The sequence below is a fragment of the Ischnura elegans genome, chromosome X, assembly GCF_921293095.1.
Source record: "Ischnura elegans chromosome X, ioIscEleg1.1, whole genome shotgun sequence".
Classification (NCBI taxonomy): domain Eukaryota; kingdom Metazoa; phylum Arthropoda; class Insecta; order Odonata; family Coenagrionidae; genus Ischnura; species Ischnura elegans.
Genome location: NC_060259.1, coordinates 76,826,988 through 76,842,636, shown reverse-complemented (window position 1 = coordinate 76,842,636; position 15,649 = coordinate 76,826,988). Strand labels below are relative to the sequence as shown.

The window sequence follows — 15,649 nt, the reverse complement described above, 5'->3', positions numbered from 1 at the left end:
CAAAAGATGCGAACCAAGGCAAGTTCCGAAACGCACAACAGATTAAGACCTATTTGACTTAATATTTTCCGCCTTGGAGCATTGGAAGAAAGGAAAACGCGAATAGCTTCAGTGGAATTTCAATACATTTTGGTTTATAATACTCCTGAAGACAACATTATGATGCAAAAACTCATATAAAACACTAAAATGATACCATAAAGTAAAAATGAAGCAGCTACGATACAAACGGAGAGAATAACAAACGAGTCATAATTCACAAGGGAAGACACATTCCATAATTAAAATACAAACCGGGAGAAAGGCGTAACAGTCACTACTCGTAATGATGTTCCACTAAATGAACTTTTAACAGCTCCTTCCGTTTTTTATATTTGTAGCCATTAGGACCATAAGTATTTGTAGCACCTTAAATAAACTATCATTGTAGTGCAATACTGAATGCGCCATTAATTATGTTACTGTTGGCATCAGCACATACTTTGCAGTAAATGGCTATATTAATAATTAATTAGGCATGAATTTTCACCAATATTGAACAAGGCGCTACCATTCCCTAATCAATGAAAACGGGAAGCAATTCACCTGTCCCCACAGAAAAACGTTCGACTCATATCCGCATTAAATAGTCTGTTTTTTCCGATACTTTCATAATAAATGAGTCTAGTCTAAGCAATTTTTTTCACACCAGGATATTCTCAACCAGCACAAAACCACGTATCTACCAACGATTTTATAATTCGGCTTCTCTCATTTTGACCTTTCGATCTCATAGCATGGGCTGAATTCCAAACACCCCATAAGGCGTGTAATGCTTTCAAGTCATACGAGATCTGAAACGAACGTTACGAGGAATTTTAAACTTTTAAAGGATAGCATACTCCATGGTTCTCGATAAAAAAGAGAAAAATGTCACAAGATCGTGGGCACATTTCACGGGGTCGTATCATCTAGGCTCGAGTCGCGTGTCCCTCACAACCAATCTTAGCCGATTCCGACGGCCGACCTTCAAAAAATGCTCGCAGGCGTCGCCCAAACTGGGTGAAAGTGAACACTAGCGACTGGAATCGAGAGCGCTTGCATGACCCACATCGAAAGGCAAAGGCGGCCATCGCCAGTCAGCACTGGACACGAGGGTCCAGACCTCAGCTTGACCGTGGCTGCAACGCGAGGAAGTAGTAAACGGAGACGATAGCGCGAGGAAAAAAAATGCCGCGACACATCATACCATCGTCTTCCTACACACCGGCTGCGAATGCGTCACCGGGAGGTGGTCCTGGCTTCCCTAGTAAGCCCGAAGAATAGACCAACGGCATTAAAAAGCAGTCCTCAATCCGTAGTTTCACCTAGTTTCAGAATTCAACGCCACTAATATTCAGCGCAATGTTTTGAGCTCAGCGTGTGTGGATATTCCTTCCCATAAACCCGTTTCTGCCGATCTTATTCGCCTCTATTCGCTTTCTTCCACGCTTGGCCTAACAAGCTTGCCGCTGACCGTAAGAAGCAAGCATTCGACGCGATTCTAGGAATCGCAAATGATGCGTTTTCGGACTCGAGGAGAGCGAACGCTTTCCCAAACACATGACCAGCATCCGAAGCTGAACTTGGTCGCAGTGTTCACGCGCAAGAGGGAACTGTTCCGACTTCGCAGCAGGAATCGCGCCAAGTTCCTTCGCCGCGATACGAGAACAAAACGCTGCGATGAGAAGCGACGGAAAGAGGGGGACCCCGAAACACCCACCCCACAAGGCACACACAATGCAAAGGAAAGGGCAATGCCAGGAGCGGATCTCGGTTGAGGGGCGGTATGCACGTCCCTTCCACTTACCCGCGGTGCGGCGACGGACGGAAGTGGGGCGCGGCACGGCGAGTTGTCTGCAGCGGCGGGCGAGGGAGCAGTGTGACCATGCGGACGGGAGGCCGGCGTCTTGCGCGCGAGGGGCGGAGGGGGAACGGGGGGAGGGGCTGAGGAAAAGTGGTGGCTTAAATGGTGGTGGACTGCAGCTACACGAAAGGATACTGCCTGCCATATATAACGCCATTCAATTTCCCCTGCTTTGGTGCCGTGACCAAATAACCAGCTTCCGCTACGTATGACGCTTTTCACTGTTTAAGAATACGCAGAAACAAGGGGAATGAATAGAGGAGCCCCAATTCCATCCCATAGGAGGATGATTTCTGTTGCCACTACGGTCGCATTTTAATCGGTTTTCAAAAATTTCCGCGGTACGGTGATGAGTGCAACGCGATCCGCTTTTTTGCAGCATTGTGTGAGTAATAGGGTGGTTTCCTATTTTTTTTATTGCCTAAATCGAAAGATTATTACTCCTGGAGTACGTATTTCACGCTTTTAGATTTTTAAATGACGATAACTATTTTTCGCGATTAAATGAAAAGTGAATATTTTCAAGCGCGCAAAAACACGACGGCTAAGTATGAATGCTGGGAAAACTCCGTGTGACGTCGTTCTGGTTCCCGCTGCCGCAAGTGAGGTGACCCTGGGGCGAGGCTTTGAGCGCTGATACGACGTAGGGTGCTAGCAGGTAGCAGAGTGCCCTGCTAGCTGGTAGCGCTTGGCTTAAATAAGAATTATTATTACCTTATCAAACGAAGAAAACTTTCCGAACTTAGGAATTTTTAATAGGTGATTATTAAGACACGTTTCCCTGAGCTCTGTGCCTCCTGCATGCAAAGGTATTCTCAGACGATGTAAAACTCCTATCTACTCGTATAGAAACTAGGTCCCTGTGACGTCACGTGGAGTGGCATCGCATGGGCGCCAATCTGGCTTTTTTCAAATGAGGATAAAATTGACAATTGCCATTCGTCTAAACTGGGATTTCTAAAACCAAATAATTTATATATTATGAATACACTAATGGTGGATAACGATTCGCAATCAATGCCTTTCGTTTTCATTGATGCGTTGCGAGGAATATTGCGAGGAATAGAATTGAGTTTTTATGCAGTTAATATATAGATAACATTATTATGCAAATGCTCAGTAAAAACTGCTGATTCTAACTTATTTCCCCGTGAAACTCGGATCAATTTGTCCGCCAGCGACGTGAGTGGCGACCTTTGTAAACCCACATAAATGTGCAGTGGTTGAAAACACATTTAGAGGCCAACTTGAGGATCCTCTTTCGTAATATTTGTGCGGAAAAATTGGCTTCATCTAAAATACGGTTATTTGAAATGGTTATTTTTGGTACTTTTGCATTAGGCATCAGCATTAAATTTACTAGTTGCTATTAAATTTATTAATTGCTATTTTGAAACTAAAATACAATAACAAAGCACATATGTATTATTTTTCAAGATACATTTAAAACCAAAATACCTCTTATATAACAGTTGAGGGAAAGAGAAGTGTGTCGGCAATTCTTCAATACCTTGGGGATAATTTTAAATTTCTCACAACTGAATGAATATCTTATAATTTAAAAAAAGTTCGTCAAGTACAACACTGGCCTCACCTCCAATAGATACTGTTTTGCTTGGCACATTTTATAGATAATCCGAAAAAAGTAATTTGTTTACCCGCAACCAAAATTTAAGGTACATACTTAAGTAAATGGACAATTTTTTGTTAATAAAGATGATATATTTTTTATACATGTAAAATGGATTCCAGATTTTTGCATTTTCTGAAAATTACAGCAACACTGTTTCGATGAAAAATAATTTGAGCCGAGAAGAAGCCTTCATTATTTCAATGTCAGCAAAACCCATTCTTAAAATGGGAGCAATATGGTTCATGACAGTATCTTTAGCTCTAAGAAAATTGGAAATTAAGTGAATGAGTCTAATTTCTAGTTTGATGTTGCTATATTCCTGGGCCGAGAAAAGCAGTGGGTCATTACATAGCATACGTTTCTATAAAGGAAAATGCTCTGACATCCAGTCAAGGTTAGTTGAGTAAAAACCTCCTGACACTTAAATGAACAATGCTATAAAAATCTTCCTAAAAAAGGGTTACAGTAGTCATAGGAATTGAATACTAAGACTTGATGCAATGAAGATTATTTAATTTGGTATCATTTTTGTCACTCATCACATTCAGCAAAATTAAAATGCATTAGTTTAGGGCACGCCTCAGATTATGTGAATGAAGAGAGTGATTCCTAGTTCAGTGTTTGTAGACCTTGAATGGGATACTAGTGATTTGCAACGTCAATTTTTTTAGTAGGATAATAGATTTTGAATTTATGCATTCACGGTTATAATTAGTATGTTACTTCAAATATCTCTCCACTGATATATTTGTTAGTATGAAATGGACTGAATAAACAGCATAATTTTTGATTTTTAATGTACCACTGAAGGGATAAAGACCACTCCTTGTTTCTGGGCAACGTGGTCAGTGTCATGACAAATTACTCAGTAAATTTCACCATTTTCGAGCAGCCATTTCCTTTATTTGCTAGCTTCTTGCCAGATTTTATGGGAAGTACCCTGTCTTGTCATTATAAAAAAACTTATTTTTTAGGATAGTAAGGCATTCACTTCAGGTAAATGAGGTAATTTTAGAATGGCATGAAACACTATTATCCATATTAACAAGAATTTTTATACACTCCTATACATTGCCATGGCAATGTATAAGAATGTATAAAAATTTTGGGGTACTCATAAGCAATTCAGACAGTGCTGCCTGTGAATGAATGCTTCAATTGGTATTTGTGCGCAGAGCAAAGGTAGGAAACCAGGAAAGGAACATAAAATTCATTGTATATCATTAAAAATGTCTGTTTTGCCATTTTATTTATGATATAATAGTTGCCTGGAGAGTGAAATGGATGCTGACATGCTCAAATCGAAAAGTACATTCAATATGTGTTTAAGGAAAATCTAAAAAAAAAAAAACAGTAGTATAGAGGATATTTTCGAAATGGTAGTTTTTCACACACAAAATTTTTTAAATCACATTTTTCAAGCAGGAATCAATGTAAACAAATCTTTGACAGCTTAATTTGACACTAAATTCTTTGAAAAACAAGCAATGTTTTAATGAACTCATTTCTTAAAAAATATGCAAGGTAGATTTAAATTTTTTTCCATTTTTAATGCATTTTCTTTTTTACCAGCAATACCATAGAGTAAGTATATACCTGTCTATATACTTACCTCACAGGCTGAGTTTTTTCACTACTTCATCAAAATTATTGGAAATGAATAATATGTGCACCGGATCTACCACAGAGGCCACAACATACTGTTTTCAAATTCATTATATCATAAAGACTTGCATGTTTGGTCAATGCATAAGATTGGAGAGAATATTTTTCAGGTTAAACTTGGGCAACACTTGTGAGTAGTGGAGTCAATAATGTAATCACTGAAGCATGGCACAAGCAGTTGGTGGAATGAACCAGTTCTCCTCAATATCCACAACCTGTTTTTTGGCCAACTCTTTCTACAGATAAAACTTATACCAGAGATATAGCAGTATGTATTTTCCCAAGATGCATGAAACACATAAAGCAAATTCACCAACAAAAGCTATTTCCTATGTTCATCATCATCACTAGTCAACAACCTTAAGATTGGTTTGACGCAGCTCTCCATCTTCTCTCCTATCTGCAAGCCTTTTTATATCAATACATGCCTTCTCTTTTACATGCTTTATAACCTTTCCTGCGTAACTCATTGGGAGTCGTTCCTTACCTTTCTTCCCTTCCACCTACCCTCCTATGATTTTTTGCATAGGGCCATCATGTCTCATAATGTGGCCATCTCAGTTTTCCCATCTTCTGTTTAAGGTCTTTAGAAGATTTATTTCTTCCCCCCCTTCTTAGCACTTCCTCATTACTTACATGGTCGATCCATTTTATCTTCATCATTCTTCAGTATCACAGCATTTTGAATGCTTCCACTCTAGACTTCTCTGCTCCTGTCAACGCTCATGCCTCATTTCCATAGGGAATTACACTCCATTTGTAATATCTGATGAATTGCTTCCTTAATTCTATGCTTGCATTCTCAGCTGTAAGAAGATTCTTCTCTTTTTTTGTAAAAAGCCCGCTTCACCTGTGCTATATTACTGACAACTTCTTTCTTATTTCTAGAGATGGGTCAAAAAGAACTGAAATGCCAAAACGAACTATTTATAGTCTGAGGTTTCAGGCGAGATGGAGTGGAAACGTGACATAATGAAAATGAAAAAGCAGGAGCAATTTCCACAATTTTACATTTATTAATATTACCGGTTTCGCTTTTCAGCATCTGATACCTGCTTTCAGATATGCTCACGACACGGTATTTTGAACTGCAGCTTACTCCAGCAAGTCTGTAGAGCTCATGACAAATGACTGTTATGATGCAGACCATCCAAGGCCACCGAAGTGCACCATAGACAACCGAGCCCCTCCCCTTCCTTCTCTATCATTCCCCTCCGACATATCAACGAATATGAACAGTATAGCTGCTGAACGGTTCGAATGGGTGTTCAAAATATTTGGTTTGTTTTAGCTGTTCTTTTTCTCAGCATATTCTTTTCTCGGAGGGCTTTCTTTTCCCCTCGGCGTTCATTTTACGGAGAGTATTCTTTTCTCGGAGGGCATTCTTTTTTTGGAGGCCGTTCGTTTCCTCTGGCTGTTTATTTGAGCTCACGCATTCATTTTGATTTCGTGTTCATTTGAACATTCGCGTTCGATGAACAGGATACGATAGTTCAGGCTCGCGGTCAATTTATGGCTCCATTATCTGTTCGTAATTTTTGCTATGGTTCAAAGTTAATGTAAACATTGGATTTAGACTTTATTTCGATTAGTTATATTAATGCAAAAATCTATTTCAGCAAATGGAAAAGTTAAACATACATTGTTTAACTATGTTATATCCACTATATATTTTGCTATTAAATTATTTGTAATGGAATTAAGTTTTAACTGGGTTAATTTGTATTTTACTGTGCGTCGCTCGAAGAGGTTTGAACTGATGATTTTGGGAAACAAAAATTTGGCTTCAACTTTCCTCAAATTACTTGTTTGTAGTGTAATTAGAAGCAATAGGTACTCTTCTGGAGAAATTCAACGGAGGCATATATCCATCATTTTCGAAGGAATGAAAACAATATGTTATCTACAGCGATTTTATTAGATGATATTAGGTTTTTTACGTCTCCACATTTTATGTATTATATTGTGACCACTTAACTTAATTGCACATAAGGGCATAAGGGCATTGCACCTAAAAAGGGCTTACTCTTTCTTTGCTTTCAATGCTTAACATTTAAATATGTTACAGAATTCCAAGGGTGTAACAGATTCCACTATTTTTTGTATTCTACCATAAGTACTAATTTAGCAATGAAACTGATTATTTCTCACCATCTTACGCATGCTATTATTGACAGTTAATTGCATTGTTAGAGTGGATAGATACTCAAGACATCTAAGAGAGATATTCACAAATGACTTTTACACTAAAAATATTTATGAAGAACAGTTATCTGTGAATGAATGTCTAAATTGCTCATAAGAGCAGCATTCAAAAACTTTTCTGGTACTAAATACGCGAATAACATCAGATGCTGGGTTGATAAATATTAATTCTGGGTAATTCTACAAGTGGACAGCATATATTGTCCTGCACACGGATGACCAAGTAAAGGCCCAAGACAGAATTTGCTTGAAATTACTATCACAAGCTGCACAAACCATAAGATACCACACTAAGCCTTCATTTACTCATAACATCCGATAAACAGTATTTTCTACCCAAATGACCGTGACTGTTCACCACGAACAGATATTTTGAACTGTTCTTTTTACTGAACAGGTTCAAAGTGAACAGTTCATCAAAATGAAGTTCAACCCACCTCCCTTCATCCTTTGTTGGTAATTCAGCTTTCTAGGTAACAAAACTCTTCCACTTTTTCAAGTTTTTGTTTTTCCAGCTTAATGTTAGTCTTTGCCTTCTCTCTTTTGCTATTATGCACCTGTCTTATTTCCTTAAAAATTCTTTAACCCCTTATCTGGGGAGAGCGACTACAGTCGCAAGCGGACTCCGCTCCCCATGTGGGGAGTGCGACTATAGCCGCGCGTGCTGTCGCGTCGCAATGTTATGCAGAGAAGGCGTGAATATTCATTCTTTATGGATCATTGCATGTTTTTCGCTTTGTCAGAGTTTCTATACCAATGTATTTTAAGTATATTGCTATTTTTGTGCAATAGCTTTACTATAATTTTTTTTTCGAAAACGGCATCTCCAAAAATCGGTGGATTTGCTCCCGTGAAAGATAAGGAAATTTCTGCCCCCAACCAAGGGGTTAATGATAGAGCTGTGAACTCCTTAAGGCTGTTTTACATGGGGCACGGAATTGCACAATTGCACAAAGGAAATTAGAACAGAGGCTATTTTGCCATCTCACGTCCACACATTCTTGCATGTGTTCTACCAATTCACTGCTTTACACGACGCAATTTTGACTGCACCTTCGTACGCACGTCAGGTTGTGCCAGTACGTGTCCCGGGTAAAACGGCCTTTATACACCTGTTTTTGCCAAAAAATCTCTGGAAGATAAGTAATAGGGGTGCCTTTCCTAGAGTCTCATGTTTTACTTCAGTAGTAAAGGAGGCCATGCTTACATTGGAGTACAAGTGCTTCAGAAACGAATAAGGCAACCCTGCACACCACCGTCATGGTAAAAATTACAGCACAGTGGACATATTCGCTATTCTGTCATTTTCAAAGATAATCAAGATTTTGTTATTGTAAAATGGAAACCAGAATCTATTTCTATCAGGTCCAATTAGCTATCCACTGATTTCGAAGGAATGCTTGCAAGAATTTGAAGCACGTGCATCGAGATCATGACAATTCTTTTGTTTCAGTAAATAACAATTTCTGCTTGCAAAGTACTTTTCAAAATTTTGAAACCTAGCCGACAAGTCCAAATTGAGAAATTTATTCTGACAGTGGTGTTCAAAGCGTTTATTATTTAGGACAAATTTTAATCCTTAGTTCCGTCATATTTCCCAGAGTGTGTCACTGTAGTAGACGACATTTGAAATTCACACTGAGTTTTTGTTTTTTGATTTTTAGATTAAATTTAGAATATTTATGCATCTGACAACAGGAGTCAAGAATTACACTATTCGGAGAGTATTAAGTCGAGAGTTATGCATCTGCTTATAAGACGAGCCCTATTTTCTGCAGATATTAGGAGGGAAAAAAAAACAGTCAAACGATTTGTGTAAATACTGTGCATATATTCACACAAGGATTAGTTTCCAACAGATAGTGCATAGCTGAAATATAATTCCTTTAATTCTACAAAAAATTACACATAAAATGAGCCACGCATCAGATTCAAATTAATTAATGATACACTTTAAGCCTCATACCAAAAAACAAAAGAGTTCAGGATCTTGGAGTGGTAAACTGTCTATGTATTGGCCCGATAAGCCAATAATCCCACTACATACGATTTTTCACATGGCACACTATTTTATCAACTAATTAGAAATGTGACAGAACTGATATCATCTGGTGAATGGAATAAGAAGAAACCTACACCTCACATCATGGTGGGAAGCCTTGAAATAGAGGTGAGTTTGTCTGCTGATTTATATATTCAAAAATATAATTAAACCTAGCCACTCGAGAACAGTCCCGATGATGATGAATAAGTCATTCATCGCAACGTCAGCAGGGATGGAGATGGAGGATCACTTCCCATTTTAATGGCAAGCACGAGACTATTTTCTCTCCCTACGGAGCTCCTTTTTAGGGTTGAGTTACCCTTGAAATCTCTTCTATCCAATTCTGGACCCAACTCAACAGGGAACCCTGCCATTACCCTGGTGAATGGCCTATGCCTTCTACCCCTTTCTTGCAAAGAGTGTACAGTGAACTTATAGTGCTAGCAGTGTTTTTTTTAAAATAAATACTGCTTAAATTTTCAATACTTTACACTTAAATAAGAAAACTGAAGAATTTAAAATGGATTTCTAGCCTTCATAATAAAAAAGTCAGTAAACACGGGGTACTAGGACTTCAACTCCAGGAGTTCGTAAATGGCAACAGTAATATTTTGTTTAAATATTGCTAACCCACAGACTAAAATAAAGAATTCATTTAAAAATATAAAAATTGAAATGTGTAATCAAATTTTCTGAGCAAAAACTATAGAGAATATGACCTTCAAAATGGATTCCTGCAATGAGGAGGATGAGAAATATGTCGGACGGCAAGGCATAACTGCTGAGGAGTGGTACTAAGGTCTCGCTAAGCAGGGTCTCAAGCTGGGCTTTGTTACAAGATTGTTACAAGAGAATAGGGAACTAAATATGTCATAAAACAAGGAAGGCTAGATAAGCATGGATGATAAATATCTGTGAAGATGTACAAAACAACCTTGTGCATGGAAAACTAGAGGCCGCTTATACAATAATGAGGAAATTAAGGAACGAAGTTAAGGGCGTAAGATGTAATATCCCTAGGGGCAAAAACGGAAAACTAATGATCAGAAACGAAGACAAAAGGAAGAGATGAAAGGAATATCTGGAAGATTTGCACAAAGGAAGCTGCCTAAGAACGAATGCTATCAAAAACAAGGAGGTGGATGAGGATGGTGTATGAGGAAGCCCAAATTTTAAGATCAGAATTTGAAGCAGCTGTAAGAGACCTTCAGATAAATAAAGCATCTGGAAATGATAATATTCCCGCAGACATAATAAAAAATTCAGGAGAAAGACGTTGAAAAAGCAGCATGAAACCATTACTGAAATGTATTCGAAAGGTGAAATACCAAAGAACTTCGAGAAGGACATATTAATCCCAAATCCTAAGCGGGGAAGAGCGGAGAACTGCAAAGGACCATAAGCCTGACTACCCATGTGTCGAAGATACTGACAAGGATCATCTATACAAGAATAGAACGAAGAGCAAAAGAGTATCTGGATGAGGACCAATTTCGACTCAGAAAAAGAACAGGCAGAAGGGAAGCAATATTGGCTCTTAGGCTGCTCCTTAGATGGAAAAGAACAAACCAATGCCCGTTGTGTTCGTGGACTTAGGATGGCATTTGACAATGTGGATTGGAACACAATGCTTGGAATCTTAAAAGAAATTGGAGTTCTCCACAATGACAGAAGAATCATCCACGGTCAATACAAAAACCAAACAGCAGTGATAAAATCAGGGCCCAGCTGTCAGGAAGCAAGAAATAGGAAAGGGGTGAGACAAGGCTGTGCTTTGTCACCCATAATTCTCAACGCTTACATCGAGAAAGCAATTAATGAAATCAAAGAAAAGGCTACGGGAGTGAATATTAATGGGGAAAAATTTGCATGCTTAGATTTGCTGATGACATAGCCGCCATGTAGCAGAAACAGAGAAGGATCAGAAAAATATTCTGTTCCAGTATATGGGTAAGGTAATGGGTAAATATCAACTGAAAATAAACACAAAGAAAGCGAAGATATTAATATGCAGCAGAAGAAAAGAAAAGACTAACATTAAAATAGGGGAGCAAACACTGGTGAAGGTGTATGAATTCTTTTATTTGAGAAACAGGATCACTAGTGATGAGAGAAGCAAGAAAGAAATTATCAGCAGAATAGCCCAAGCAAAGACAGGATTCCACTAAAAGAGAGACTTGCTAACAGCAGGAAACTTAAATACAGAAGTAAGGAAACAATTTATAAGAACCTCCATTTGGAGTATGCTCCTAAATGAAAGTGAGGCATGAACAGTGACAGCAGCAGAGAAAGCAAGGATAAAGGCCTTCAAATGTGGTGCTACAGAAGAATAATGAGGATCAAATGGATCGACCGAGTTAGTAATGAGGAATACCTAAGAAGAGTAGGAGAGAAGAGAAGCCTTATGAAAACCTTAAAAAGAAGACGGGACAACCTTATAGGCCATATACTAAGACATGATAGCCTGATGAAGGCAATCGTCAATGGACACGTGGATAGCCAGAAGAGAAAAGGAAGACTTCACACAAAATATAAGGAACAGGTGACGAAGGATGTGAAAGAGAAGAAATATGTAGGTGTGAAAAGATTGGCTGATAGGAGAATTGAGTGGAGAGCTGCGTCAAACCAATCTTAGGATTGTTGACCAGTGATGATGATGAACCAATTGAAGAAGAAATCATCATAAAATTACAATTTATTTAGAACTACGATAACATTTCCCAAAAATTCATAAAAAGAATGCATAAGTTTCTAGTCACATGAAGACCTTAATGGACAATGATAATCGAAGGACTTATTCTGCCCTTGTTCCACCCCTGGTGATTTTGTAAGACTACATCCTTAAATCATCCCACAATAAACATCTCCACTGAGCTAGACACCTGAGAAAATGTTACCACCTTTCAGGCATATCGTTAACATGGCATCTTATTCACCTTTACCACACTAATAGCCAACAATCACGTGATGTGACTGAGGCAATGTAAGTTTGTAATACTCACCTAAATAATCCATACTCTCGAAGTTTCATCATAAGAAGATATGACTCCACATGACGAGGATAGTACTCCACCACCTCAGGCCGGAGATTCATTGGTTTTGCACTTAACATAGTGATCACTTTGTTCGTACGTGGAGTGGCTGGTCTGACGACTTCTCCGAAAATGCGATTCCGCAAACGAGACATACGAGTGGAATAACTCGTCGTTAATTTTGTTAGCACTGTATACCCAATAGGGAGGGAGGCCATCTTTATCTGTAAATAAAACAAAAACATGATCACCAGGTAGGTTCTGGTAACATGGCTAACACAACAAATATTTTTCAATTATGATTAAACTAAATCCACCCTGATATTGCCTCATTCGAATTTATTTTTCTAACTAGCAAGTATAGCTTGAACACTGACAATATCACCATTTCAAAGCAATAAGTATTACATTAAAGCATATTAAGTATCTCAGCGGATATGTCCATGACCACCTGATACTGTCCGATTATTTCCTTTAGCTCTATTTCAGTTTATAAAAAAAATTAGGATTGAAGTACGAATATAAATACGATACCCATAACAGTTAAATAAATGGAAAAGAAGGAACAAGCAGTGAATGGCACATTCAGGTAGCTTAAGCATTCTATTCCGCAAACCCCCACACTAATCTCAACATTGAGATCAGATGACGGTAAGACAAGAAATGGAATTAAGACTGTACAAATATGGGCAGATTAATGGAAATCGGAAAAGACAACACATGAGGCGAATTGAGCAAAAAGAACTATGCACTACAACGAACGATGAAGAAATTAGATAGTACACCTTAAATCTAGTCAACAACATTCCCCAAGCAGTTTCAATGAAGATAAATAAATATCAAAAACTCAAATAAAATATAACTTGGTAGTAATTTATATAAATATGGCTAAGAAAACGAACTATTGGTGGTAAAATCCGCAATACAGAAAACGTAATATATGATGCAGCAAAAAAACAAATGATTGAAAAAATTTCACAATTGGTAAACTATGTTGACTAAAGGACGCTAATATTTTCTTAATCCATTCAACATTTCCCTACCGTTAATCAGCACCCACTCAACAAAATATTGCACACATTTATCACCGTGCCTTCAAATTTCACCACGCACCGCGTTACTCTTGTTTCTTTCCCGCACTTCGAACCTTCGAAGGTCTGTGAATCAAGTGCGGATAGGTGGAGTGGGTGCAGAAGATGCGACGCGGGAAATAATACGCATCGACGGAATTTGCAGAGCTATGCGAAGTGGTATCATCGGTGGTGGTATGATTCTGGTACTTCGGCCAGAGTAAATGTGGGTGAATTTAACAGTGGATTAAACTAATTAACCAATAAGTTTTTCCAGTCGCGTAAAGGCACATTTGCGCTTTTAAATTAAACGTGCATTAATCTTTTGTATTTGCCGTAAGGGATCTCGGTCGCTCTTATTTTTAAGGATGTAAGAAAGTGTCAAAGTGACTGAGTGGTCCTTCGTTGATCTTAAACTGTAAATTCACTCACTCACTGATTCAATCCGAAGGTTGGATTGGATGGTTGAGAAGAGAGTTTACTCCGCCACGCGTGTGAATTTCATACATTCAGGGTAGGAAGGCCAGTTATAATCTCCTAGGCGATATAGCTTTTCGATTTTGGTAAGGGGTGTCCGAAGGTTTCACCCGGGATTCGACCGGGACCCCTCGATCAGCAGCCAAACCAAACGCTCTCCTTTTTTAAGATCATGCGTATGGCCTCAAAAACGCGCGCTCTACCAATCTTATCCAGTATTGCTGGAGTTTACGAATCTAGCATTAGCAGCCTTTTAATTCCCTTTGATGCGAGACTTCTTTTCCGGATTATTTAACCTGTGCTAAATCCCCGCAGCGTTGAGTTAGGTACTTCTTGTATCTCTTCAGAGAAAGTGAAAGCCATGGCTATTCCTAGTTACCACTGCAGTGGCGTAACTAGGAATCCCTCTCATCAGTGGCGCAGCGAGGGGGGGGGGGGTTTTGGGGGTTAAACCCCCCCCCCCCAGAGCTCAGAGAAATATTTAAATTTAATCCATTTTACTAAATAGGATTGATATTACTATTAGAATAGTGTAAGGATTATTAAAATATCCCTCAGAAAGCCGTAAAACTCACAATTTTCAACCGTTTATTTTAAAATTCCGCAATTTATTAATCTCGCACCTACCGCTTATCCTGGTGGGTATTTGATACCACCATACACCCCGGTATTAGTTGCACCTAAACCCCCCCCCAGCCATAATTCCTGGCTGCGCCCCTGCCCCTCATCCCCCCCCATAGTTACGCCTCTGGTGAAAGCCTTTATGTGACTGTTTTGTGTAGTGTTCATTTTGTAATTTATCGTTTGTCTTAATTTTTTGAGCAATCACTACTATTTGTATTTAATATGTAAGCATATTTATTTAGCATAATTATGTAAAATAAATATGCTTAATGAAATATTAAATAAAATTAATTATGCGTACGAGCGTTGCGTCGCCCATGGACGTACGCGGCGAGCAGCGGCAGCCTCCCCCCCCCCCCCCGCCCCCCCCGAAGAAAAAATCGCAAAAGTCTTTAACCAAAGTCAGTACTAATTGAAACGAAAGCATTCAAAAAAAAATTCTTTGAACCCACGAAATATGATATGTATTAGCATAAGTTATGTAAAAGTAAGTACTAAAATAATACTATTTTTTCAAGGAAACGATCCCATAAGCTATTATACCACTGTTATAATTTTCTTAAAATGTTGGTTTCATTCGCCTTTTCCATGCTAATATGTCACAACCTGGCTTGCCCCCCACCTAGACCATGGCTTGCCACCCCCTTATCGTCATGATCCTGACGTCGTCGACAAGAAACTACAAGAATAGGGTGATTTCCTATTATTTTTTATTGCCTACATCGAAAGATTATTACTCCTGGAATACGTATTTCACGCTTTTAGATTTTTAAATGATGATATCTAATTTTCGCGATTACACGAAAAGTGAAAATTTTCAGCCCTGTGGAAACGCGACGGCTACGTATGAGCGCTGGGAAAAGCCCGTATGACGTCATTCTGGTTCCGGCTGCGGCAGTTTGAGGCGACTTTGGTGCGAGGCTATGAGTGCTGCTATGATGCAGGTTGCTAGCAGGTAGCGCTTGGATTACATTAGGATTTTTAATACCCTATCAAACGAAGGAAACATTCCGA

At 38.7% G+C, this 15,649-nt stretch overlaps 1 protein-coding gene across 1 annotated transcript in view; it reads right to left on the bottom strand.

The window, feature by feature from the left end:
- LOC124171461 (28S ribosomal protein S33, mitochondrial) overlaps positions 1-13,614 on the bottom strand; it is a 216,709-nt gene extending 203,095 nt beyond the window's left edge. Inside the window, exons 1-2 of the mRNA XM_046550633.1 lie at positions 13,508-13,614; positions 12,435-12,688 (exon numbers count right to left, since the gene is read on the bottom strand). Of these exons, the coding sequence (XP_046406589.1) occupies positions 12,435-12,682 (248 nt within the window). The 5' untranslated portion in view covers positions 12,683-12,688; positions 13,508-13,614. The remainder of the gene's footprint in view (positions 1-12,434; positions 12,689-13,507) is intronic.
- Positions 13,615-15,649: the final 2,035 nt, after the last annotated feature.